Raw genomic sequence first — 11,498 nt, 5'->3', positions numbered from 1 at the left:
TAAAGGAGGGCGAGCGACACGTCGTTTGAATGCAAGGTTTTCCCCGTCACAATAGATGTGTGTAAGGCCGCGTGTACGGGACGCCCTGTGTGTTTGTGTTATGATGTTAAGTTAGTGACACTGTCATTTGGGGAATTTGGGGAGCGTTTGGCAGATGGATTGAGGAAGATTAGCCGTAGCAGCTGCGTTTGGGACAGAATCGCAGATTAGGGGCTCTAATGTGCAGACCTGGCTCCCTCTTTGCACTCCACATTTGGGCAGCAACACCTTCCCTAACACTCAGTCAGGGAGCGTCAACACTTCTGTCTCCGTCCCTTCCTCCCCCCATTCCTCTCCTCTCTCATCCTCCCTCTCTCTTTTGATCCAGGTTTTTGTTCTTTTCTGCTGCTATTTCTGCCTCCAAGTGCAACCCCCCCCACCCCCCTTTTTTTTTACACCTATGCTCGTCTACCTGGTAAATCCTCTTCTCGATGTGTCTGATGATCCAAAGTATCCACACTGTCAATATTTCCTGATGCTATGGCAGGTGTGTTGAAGATGTACTGTACACCACAAGTATAATGATGGGATATGGTCATATGGGACATGGTTACCGTAGTGTGTGTGTGTAACCAGCCAATATCTAGACTAGGTATATGGATTCTGTGTTTGTGTGTGTGTGTGTGTGTGCGTGCGTGTGTGTTTTAGTGTGCATAAGTGAGAGGAGAGAGATTAACCCCATGCTATCCCCCCAATCCCTGGTTATGAGTTTACAGCGTCTGTCTGGCCATCGCACTGTTTAAACAACAATCTAATTAATCCTGTCTTTATTAGTTTCAGTGAACTGGGGAGGCGGGCTGGGAGGGCGTGAGGGAGAACTGGGAATGCTGGCAGAAAATGCCGGGGGGGGGGAGGGAGGGAGGGACGGTGGGGGGGGAGGGAGGGACGGTGGGGGGGAAGTGAGAGAGAGAGTAGGGATTTGAGAGGAATTTAATGGCAGAGACTTAGGGCCCCGCTGAATGGAAAATGGGGACGTGAGGAGATAGCGGGCCGGGAGAGAAATTGAAGAGCTATAACACAAAAGGAGAGAAGTGGTCATGGGGAAAAAAGCCAATGGACCTCAGAGAGAGAGAGAGACTGTATTAAACTGGAACTTTAACTTTATTCATTGTGTTAAATCGTTGCTTTTAGTCTGTGGGTGGGATACGGCTCGATCGGAGCTCACTCTCTCAGACAGATTCTCAACATTTAAGGAATCACAAGAGAGAGAGAGAGACTCGCAACAGGCAGCTCCCTGATCATTGGTGAACTACTGCCACCTACTGTCAGGTGGGAGAAAAGAAAATACAATCTAACAATGCAGACAACAGTAATTCCTGTTAGCAGATGTTCACCTTGTTGCTCTGTGCATTGGGTAATGTTTATACGACCTTTAATTAAGAGACTATGCTAATCGGCAGAATAATTGGAGCGGAGGGTAAACGAGTCAAAGCTCCGTGTCTGCGCTGCCATCTTTAATTACCTTACCTTTCTTTCTGCGCATTGTGCAATTGATGTTTGTGTCTTAACCTACGTATCCTTCACTCACATGCCCATGTGTCTGTCTCTCTCTCTCTCTGTCTGTGTGTCTGTGTGTCTGCCTCCAGGCTGTTTGTGAGGAAGTGCAGCGCCTGCCTGCAGGTGATTGGCCGCTCGGAGCTGATAATGCGCGTGCTGGGCCAGGTGTACCACCTGGGCTGCTTCAGCTGCTGCGAGTGTGAGCGCCGGCTGCAGAGAGGTGATGAGTTTGTGCTGAAGGAGGGCCAGCTGTTGTGCCGCGTGGACTACGAGAAGGAGAGGGAGATGCTGGCCGCCATCAGCCCCACCCCCACCGAGTCAGGTAGAGGCAGTTCTGCGACCGCATCGCTTCACCTGAACCTCCTGAAAGTCTGCTCAAAGTTTTTTTTTTTTTTTTTCTAGAATAAGGATAATAATACTTTCTCCTTTAGTTTATTTCAGAACAGCACTGCTGGTAGGGATTTGGTGTTGATCTCTCTGACCACCATGTGAAGGGAAACCTCATAGGCTTATAGCCCTGTCTGTATGGAATAGGTGGAATAGACACATACACTTATGATTATGTATTTAAACCCAACCTAATATAGTCTATTATATATTGTATAGTCTATACATATGTAATCCCAAAATGAGGTGTTGGTATTAAAGTGAATGTGTATTTATTTAAAATGTGTGGCCCATACATATAAAATTCATGCATTCTTGATTCTGTTGATAACATTAATTCAGCAATTCATTCTGATCATTATTATTGTTAGGTTATTGTTATGCTGGTGGGGTATTTTGTTATTATACATATATTACATTATTTGTCAGCAGTTGCATGTGTTCCAATCGCAATCAGAACCTTTATTCATCCAGGGAAGGGTTATGTTGAGCGTTCACTCATCCAGCATTCATTTTCAGCACAGCCTGCCTCATACACAGTTCCACACATTCACATACTGTGTAGGAAGGAGTTGTACAACAATCATTGACAACAGTCCCCCCAGGGCAACTAGGGCTATAAAGGCTTTTTGCTCAAGGGCTAATCAGTTTCTTTGTGTGTGAAAAAGAATAGAAATGCACCTTCTCTGACTGCTGTGCTATCTGCCCACCTCTCTCAGTGAAGAGTGAGGATGAAGAAGGTGGAGGAGGCTCCGGCGGGGGGAAGGGCGGCGATGAAGGCAAGGAGCACAAGCGCTCAAAACGACCGCGCACCATCCTGACCACACAGCAGCGCCGCGCGTTCAAGGCCTCCTTTGAGGTGTCCTCTAAGCCCTGCCGCAAGGTGAGCGGACCAGCCTCTCTCTTATAGAGCAGGATACAGCGCTAAAGGATAATACCAATAATAATAACATACATGTTGCCTCTTTCCCACAATATTCTTAGTGATGTCTGCACACACAGTCAGCATACAGGAGATACCAGGGCTCCTTTTCCTACCTTCAGAAGAAGCTATTTGCTGCCATTTCATTTTTGTATGAAAAACAATTTCCAGAAAACTTGAAAATCTAGATAATCCATCACAGTAAACATGAAAGCCTTCATTTGGTTTTGCCAGCTTTCGGTTTTTATCCCTATTTCATTGTGCCCACGTTGCATTACGTTACGCTCTGCTTACTGCCAATCACCTGACACCCACACAGAAAGACTCTGCCAGGAAATCATCTCTCAAAACTTAACACCTTACAAACTTTATTGTCACATCCGTGTCTTTTTATTTGGGGCTTCTTAGTGAGACGGAACAGCAGTTCATTTTAAGATAGGTTTCTATTTAAAAAAAACAATGAAAAACAAGTAAATGTCAAAAAAGAGAGAAAGAAATCTAATTGTATACAGCATACATTGCAAAATGATTTGTGGGAATGTAAACTAGACGTAGATGGAAGTAAATGGGTTTTAACTCTAAATGACAGTGGTATTCTCTCTTATCATATTAACATCAACTCTCTGTCACCTGTAGGTAAGAGAGACGCTGGCTGCTGAGACTGGACTGACAGTGCGAGTCGTGCAGGTGTGGTTTCAAAACCAGAGAGCCAAGGTTAGACTTTACATACTCATTCAGGATATATTCTCTCTCACTCACACACACACACACACACACACACACACACACACACACACACCTTTCATGCTGACAGCGTGTGTCCCCGTGCTTCAGATGAAGAAGATCGCTCGCCGACAGCAGCAACAGCAGCAGCAGCAGCAGGAGCAAGAGCAGCTGGGAGGGACCCGGAGAGGGCCGAGCAGAGGGGGACGACAGAGCAACGACGACAGCGAGGGTAAGAGACGAAGCGACACCGCGGGGACCGAGTCATTCATATCACTCATGACAGTGACAGAGAGAGGGCGGGGGGCAGGTGAGGAGGTGAAGAGGGTTTCATTGAGGGGATCTTCTCGTCCACACAGATGGCTCTAGCACTCACGGAATGGACGGGATGCTGGGGTATCCCTCACTGCCACGTCAGCAGCTATTGGCTCTGGACCCCAACATCTACGGAGGAGAGCCGTTCCGACACGGGCTTACACCACCTCAGCTGAGCAGCGAGCAGCTCCACTCCTATGGTAAGACGCACGACTAAAGGAGGAGCACTTTGTTTATGCTGCATGAGCTGTTTGGAGGAAGTTGATGGGCATTTTTATGTTTTTATTTGGAACTGTAAAAAGATGGCCCCCTTAACTTTGATAGTTTTGAGAGACACACACAAACACAGTGGTTCTCAAAGTGGGGTCCGGGGCGGGGACCCCTCCAGGGGTCCTTGAGGGGGTTCCAGGGAGTCCCCACCCCAGTGTAAAGGGAATCATTTATTTTCACTAATTCAATCCATAAGTAACACAATGACAGAATGTACAGCTATTTTGGTCATGGGTTTCATATACTTTCTGTAATAAAACATCTAAAAGCAAAAATCTTAACAGATGGGGGACCCTGGGACAAAATCTTATCAAATGGGGGTCCGTGGTCTAATTTGTGTCCGTTTAGGGGTCCTTGACGTGAAAAAGTTTGAGAATCGTAGGAGTACCATAGAGAAAGACTGAATTTTCATTTTGGGGTGATTGCCTTAATACGTATATTGAAGGGTTCCATCCTACTCACTCTGACTCTGTTTACCCCCTCCCCAGATTCAGAGACAGTGTTCCACGACCTGGACAGCGATGGAAGCCTCGGTCACCTTGGCGACTGTCTCTTAGCAACAGGGGAGGGCGGTCTCCTGCCGGGGCGAGTGGGGAACCCCATCGACCGTCTCTACTCCATGCAGAACTCCTACTTCACCTCTTGACCCCTATAAACTCTCACCCTCTCCCTCCTCCACCTCCACCTCTCACCTCTCAGAGATGCAGCTAATATGGAGTCTGTCCATCAACGCGCCTGTCGGACCACTCTCCACGAGACAGCCTTCACCCAAACACAGTTGTGAGCTTTTAGCACAAGGCCAAAATCATCGCAAGACAGGTGGTCTTCATAATATAGTTTTTGCTGTGGAAATTAGATTAGCATTAGCATAGTGTCCCCCATAATCTCTCCTAGATACAATCACATGCTGGAAATATAGACCAAGTTTCAACTTGACAACATAAACATTCTAAATGGCCCCTATCTTGTTTCCTGTCGCAGTGTTTGCCAATACAATAACCGACAGGAAATAAACTAGGGTTCAAACTGTTCCCTAGCAACAGAATTCCAGTGAAACAGTCTATCACTGTAAACGTAAAAGGACCTCAGTTTCTCTTGTGTATTTATGTCATGTTTAATCAAACATACGGTTTTACGGCACTTTTCAAACAAAAACAAACAAAAGACACAAAATGCACGCGATAAATTTGTGTATACTTTTGGTATCATAAATGACTGAGGATGATGTCTTGCTGACAGTGAAGTAACCAAGTTACACTGATTTGGGACAGGGTTGGCAGGGCTTAGGAGCACCTGAAGGTCTAAATTAAAGTATATTGCGCAAGTGTTTTTTTTGGATAGAACTAGTGATTAGCTATCGTGTGTGAAGGACTGAAATATTATAGTATATGGATTGGCGTAGAATTTTGCTCTCAGGTTAGTGTGTATGTTAATGTGACCTGAGCCCCAACTCAGGATAGTGTGCTGGATAGGATTACAGTTTATTTTACCCAATGATTTCATCGGTATACAGGAAGTCTCCACGTGAAATCATTCCAAACCACATTCTTACCTTTATTTTGATAACGCACGAGGAAAAAATGTGGACCAAAAAAAAAAAAAGCAATCACATTTTTTTAAGCGTTACGGCAACACTACAGGGTCATTTGAAGAGCCTTATGCGGAAACAGGGTTGTGTTAAGGGATCAATGCTTCAGCTTTCCCTTTTCTTTTATACCGTGCTCACTGAGAAGCACTGCTGTAATTGAAGACCAATGGATCTATTCGCTCCCAAAACCGAGGACGCCGGGCACATGACAATGTGCTCCAAATGTAAAATAAATGTGAGTATGACTGTGTGCTTACAATTAATACAGTTGCTGTGGTCACTTTCTGTAATAATTTCTCTCTTCGGAAACATCTCCCGAAAAATCGATGTTGTTAGGTAGATATTTTGTACCTTCTTCTGTGATAACCAACGGATATTTAAACTGTAGCATGATATTTATGTGTCACAAAATAGGTCTGAAAATATAGCTTCAAGACTGGAGTTTGGATAGCAGGACGGGTTTTACGCGGCATCGGGAGCGGACTCAGACTCTGGTGCAGAGTAAGAAAATAGGACTTAGGGTGATATTTGTTTCATTTAGGTACCAGTGACTGGCTTACAGCTTGTGACATTCTCTGTCATGACATTTATGTTTGACTCGGATCACCGACTAATGCCATTTTTACAGTGATATTTTTGTGAATGTAACTTATTTGTGTGCGGTATTAGGTGAGCTCCTACTATCTGACTTTTGTTTTTTGTTTTTCGTTCAGTGACTGCCAGGTGATGTGCTTTGAATGTAATGTTGCCATATCTTCAATACAATCTGCGGTTTCATCTTTGAAGTACGTCTGCCTCTCATTTCTCCTGCAGTCTGAAGCACGATGACACACTTCACATCAAGTCTAAAACTGACGATATTACATTTGCAGGGAAGAATCTTTTTCCCCCCGTTTGATGACTCGCTTTAAAGATTTAATAAGTGAAGCAGAAAGGGACGGTTCTGCTTAGTAGTCAAAGGGCTCATAACTCAACATCCTCCCTCTGTCTCTCTCAATGGTCCCACTGATTAGAAGTCTACTGCCCCCTCCGTCTCCTTTCTTCCGAGACTCCCTGTTCTCCGGTCACTGGCTCGTCGGGAGAGGTGTGTGTGTGGGAGAGACACATTCCAGTTTAATATTTGACTGTGACTCAGTCCGGGGGAGAGGGGGAGTGTGGGAGAAACACCAGAGGAGAACCGGGCCGGATGACTCATACAAGTCTGACATCAAAACAAAAGTCAGCAGAAACTACCGTCTTGCTTGCAACAAAGTATGATTTAATTATAGTTATATATAGAACACACATATGTAGAGAGTAAAAGGACGATACAGTACTTGAATAGTCACATGTCAAGAGTCAAGTCAAAGTTGTTCACGGCATGAAGCCCTTTCTGGCTCACAGTGCAGTAGCGTTTATCTCCTGTATATCTTGAGAAATGAGTCCCATCGACGAGCAGATGGGTCACAATGAATGGGTTCTGTTTCCTTTCCTTAAGACGCACAGATGTCCGAACTGTTGTTTGTACTTAAATTGGCTCCAGCCACAGCAGACCAGCCCATCGGTGCTGCTGGGGAGGCAGTTCTGCTCCCAAGGCGCTGGAAGATGACTGGACCCTACGAAGGCTGAGGGACCGGATTCACATCTGGGAAGAGAGCAAAATCTATTGATATGTAGAATATTAACGCAGTAATAAAAAGACAATGATGGTGGAGTATTAGCTGCACTTGACAGACTTAATACATTTTTCATCAGTGTTTACTGTTTATTTGGATTGCTGTTAGTTGTCACCAAGGCAACAACTACGCTTCCTGGGGTCCATGTTAAAAAAACATATATGTATACACATGTATAGGGGTGTCATGATACACTCAGTTCACGATACGATACGATACATGATATTGGGTTCACGATAACGATACGATACGATATTTTAACAATATTTTTTTGCGATCGATTTGTAAGTTGAGGAGGCATCCTCCACGCTAATTTGAGTAATTTCACCATTTTCATCCTCCGTGTCTGTAACGTCCCTCGTCTGTTCAAACAAAGCAATGAAAAGGAGAGTGAGCATGCAATCAGATGCAGATCAGTGCCACCATGTTCAGCTTATTTTTCTCACGATATGAGATTTCATCTCAACGATACATATTGTCACGTTTTGAGATCGCGATATATTGTGGGACGATATATTGTGACATCCCTAGTATGCATACATACATACATACTGTACATACATACATAAATAAATAACTAAATAAATTAATGAGTACATACTACAGTTGTACTGTCTTAAGTCCCTTTTTGCTCTGTGCTCCAATAACAGTCGAGCAAGCTTGTAGCAGCCTATGGGATGAGAAAGGTGACTGTCACCTGAAGGTGACTAGTTTGCTTCCCTGTGACCAGAGCAATCTAGTAAGAGAGTGGCGCCAGCGGAGGTCCAAAATGCGTGACTCAAGCCAATGAATAGCCAGGAAGGGGGCTCGCGTGACGTTTGAATGCTAAAATAAAGCTGATATACAATTTGATTCTTTAAACGTCCGGTCTGACCCTTTAAAAGTACATCACAAACGGTCCATTTTGCGGTCCATTTTCGACAGCGCTGCTGAATCCAGAACCTTACTTCTGGGAACTATTGTGAGGTAAAAAACTGGTCCACTCCATTGGAGTGAATGGGAGATGTCGCGACTCTTCTATATACACGGATCTGCATGTGACATCACAAGAGGGAGTTCCATGAAATGGAACAGTGCCTCCTGCGGGTTACAAAAAATGTAATTGAGTAAAAAGTACAACCTGGAAAGTCTGCTATAGAGTGAATTGTGACATCACGCACTCTAGGCTGGCTCCATATGCTGCTACAAGCTTGCCCAACTATTATTGGAGCATAGAGAAAAAAGGGTGGCACTTAGCCAAGTCCAATTGCAGAAATACCCCACTTCAAATGAAAACAGAATGAACATTACAAAAACCAATACAACTAAACCAAATACAAGTGTCTTCATATCAGCAATACTCAAGATGGCCAGCCCAGGTAAACAAGACTTAACCGCAGCATGTCTGAAAATGTTCAGCATGCACAACTAGCCATGTAGTAGTAGTAGGGACAGTAGTAGGGACAAGTGGAGGTGTAGTCTATAATCTTCCGATGTGTTATTTCCTGACAGGCAGCTTCACTGCCTGGTTCGGCAGCTGCACAGTCACGGACCGCAAGGCGCATGAGAGAGTGGTGCGCTCTGCCGAGCACATCACAACATGCAGACTGCCCAAGCTGCAGGACCTCAGGAAAGCCAAGAAGGTCATCAAGGACCCAACCCACCCACACAACAGTCTCTTCTCCCTGTTTACCGTCAGGGAGGAGATACAGGACACCCAAAGTACGAACCAACAGACTGAGGAACACCTTCTTTCCTCAGGCCACAAGACTCCTCAACAAATAAATAACACGCACACTCTCCCATACACAAACACACCCACACACCCACACTCCCATACACAAACACACCCACACACACACACACACACACACACACACACACACACACACCCACACACACACACACACACACACACACACACACACACACACACACACACACACAGAGACAATACCTTGACTGTGCAATAATCCTTTTGTATTGTCATTTGCACATTACTGCTGAACAACTTGGCCTGACTGGAGACCGCACCTTCTACCGACAAACTGTGCTATTTTCATTATTCTATCCTATTTCTATTCTAGTGTATTTTAGACAGTTTGCCTCATTTGTGTACCTTACACGTATTTACTTGTTTACCCAGCCACTTGATTATGTACCTACTGCTTACCTGACTATGTATCTAGAGGTTTTTTTATTTGCACTATGTCCTGTAACAGAGCCCCCTAGCATAAGCATTTCACACGTGCGTTACAACAGAGTGACAATGAATATCTTGAATCTTCTAACCACTTCCATTCACTGCTGTTTTTTCGAGACCTGCTGCAGTAAAGACTCACCCACTCCACTGATGTCCACTGTCTCGGCACAGGCAAGGAAGCGTGTGACATGTGGGGCGCAGGAGGTAGGAGCGTTGGGGTTCTCTCTGAGGCAGCTCTCAAACTCCACAAACTCCTTGGAGCAGGCCGTTCTGATCGTCTGGATCACCGGGCTGCGGTCACATTTAGGGACAGACAGAACAGGAGAATGCTTTACACTGCTCTGTTGAGACGTGGTGATGTCAGTATCACATTGTAGGAGGGAACATATTTGAACGCCTTACTGTGAAGATGTGCACTGTGCAACCTTCATCTTTAGCTCATGACACTTGTGCTGCCATGTCGATGGGTTGGAGGCCACACATGACCCGTACTCCTCCATTTCTTTCTGGCAATACTTTGCCGTGATGTCCATAGCCGCCTGCCTGAAAGGTGAGACAGGTACCGTTAAATGTGGGTGAATCAGTAAGATCATGACTCATGCCACACAAGTCCAATCAGCCAAGGAAGCCATTATGTAAACATAGCTTGATAAGCACATTGTGGCCTAATTCCATCATAGTAGAGTATGATAATGATGATACTAGAAATCCTGCGCTCTGCGCGCGCTCGAGACTTGAGGTGGAGACTCCTGATGATGTGCCACGAGTGCAGTTCGCAGACACATCGCCCGGTCGCATACTACCATGACATCTCCCTCTCTCGCATGTCTCAGTTCTCTCATCCCACCAGGGTTATGATGGAGTCAAGAAGAGTCCCCATCAGCGACGATGGAGCCAAGAAGAAACCCCATCAGCGAGACCCTTTTATTTTTTTTGTGTTTTATGCATGGCAGTTGGCATCCTCAATGTTGCATTACTGCATCAGCGAGACCCCTTTGCTCAACTGCACATTTAGTTGCTCGAGTGACATCACTGACATCACAACTGCCCGAGTGACATGACATCATCACAACCCATGATCACAACTCTCTCCCCAGTCCCCCTCCCTCCTGTTGTGAGCATGCACAGTTGGGCAATCATTGTACTTAAAAAGTCAGATAACACAGTGACAGTGCAACTAAAGTTTAGTAGCTAGTCATACTTATAACCTCAGCCTGGGAGAATGTATGACATCAGTAATGACTTCACAGCTGCTCGAGTGACATCACAGTTGCTCGAGTGACATCACTAATGACATCACAGTTGCTCGAGTAACATCACTGATGACATCACAACTGAACAACGCAAAGTAAAGAAAAGGTCCCCCCTCAGAAGAGGAGAATGGACTGATCCAGAAGGAAGAAGAAGGTCCCCCCTCATGATTACAGACCCCTTATATTTCTAATCTAGACTATGAGATAAAAAGTAAATGTAACCTACTCTTGAAACGAATCGTATAACGTTATATTCTTACATGTTGCTCTGGAAGATAACTGGAGGTTTGTTGCAACTGAGACTGGTCTGACGAATCAAGGTTATAACGCCAATGCGTCTGCATGTGGAGCCATGTATGTGTGCAGTTTACTACCGTGAACACCCTGTTATCATCCGATTGGAGGAAACCGTAAAATTACGATATCGTTTATTAATTCTATTGGTTCAGGATGGCGTCAATCTCACACTGTGGCTCCGCCCTGCTTGTGATGTTCCAATTTCTTAAAGGGATGGCTCGTCGCATCTTAAAAAAATAAACGACAAATTCATTATTTAGTATTTTTGCCTCTCTCTCCATACACATTTGGTACACAGTTTGTCCCCCCAAAGCCAATTCCAGTATCTGGAAGACGACACAGACCCGGTACTTTGGCTGTTGTGCTACGA

The 11,498-nt window shown here is 45.0% G+C and overlaps 2 protein-coding genes across 2 annotated transcripts in view; one reads left to right on the top strand and one right to left on the bottom strand.

Annotated features, from left to right (window-relative positions):
* lmx1al (LIM homeobox transcription factor 1, alpha-like) overlaps positions 1 to 4,799 on the top strand; it is a gene marked incomplete at both ends in the record, with an annotated part of 22,000 nt that extends 17,201 nt beyond the window's left edge. The window contains 6 exons of the mRNA XM_083649825.1: positions 1,626 to 1,858; positions 2,643 to 2,806; positions 3,482 to 3,559; positions 3,680 to 3,800; positions 3,928 to 4,083; positions 4,642 to 4,799. Of these exons, the coding sequence (XP_083505951.1) occupies positions 1,626 to 1,858; positions 2,643 to 2,806; positions 3,482 to 3,559; positions 3,680 to 3,800; positions 3,928 to 4,083; positions 4,642 to 4,799 (910 nt within the window). The remainder of the gene's footprint in view (positions 1 to 1,625; positions 1,859 to 2,642; positions 2,807 to 3,481; positions 3,560 to 3,679; positions 3,801 to 3,927; positions 4,084 to 4,641) is intronic.
* A 2,244-nt stretch (positions 4,800 to 7,043) lies between these two features.
* chchd5 (coiled-coil-helix-coiled-coil-helix domain containing 5) lies at positions 7,044 to 11,180 on the bottom strand. The gene is made up of 4 exons (XM_083649830.1): positions 11,092 to 11,180; positions 9,981 to 10,121; positions 9,718 to 9,869; positions 7,044 to 7,365 (listed from the first exon to the last, which is right to left on the bottom strand). Coding segments are annotated over exons 1-4 (324 nt in total). The 5' UTR covers positions 11,094 to 11,180; the 3' UTR covers positions 7,044 to 7,336.
* Between the last annotated feature and the right edge of the window lie 318 nt (positions 11,181 to 11,498).

This window comes from Poromitra crassiceps, assembly GCF_964638095.1.
Source record: "Poromitra crassiceps genome assembly, chromosome: 13".
Classification (NCBI taxonomy): Eukaryota; Metazoa; Chordata; class Actinopteri; order Beryciformes; family Melamphaidae; genus Poromitra; species Poromitra crassiceps.
This window is presented reverse-complemented; position numbering and strand designations above follow the sequence as displayed.

Excerpts from the sequence above, each read along its gene's own strand:
- chchd5 (XM_083649830.1), bottom strand. Across the intron at positions 9,870-9,980 it reads GCACAGTGCACATCTTCACA|CCCGGTGATCCAGACGATCA; the intron begins GTAAGGCGTTCA and ends ATGTGACCGCAG. Across the intron at positions 7,366-9,717 it reads AGTGGACATCAGTGGAGTGG|ATGTGAATCCGGTCCCTCAG; the intron begins GTGAGTCTTTAC and ends CTCTCTTCCCAG.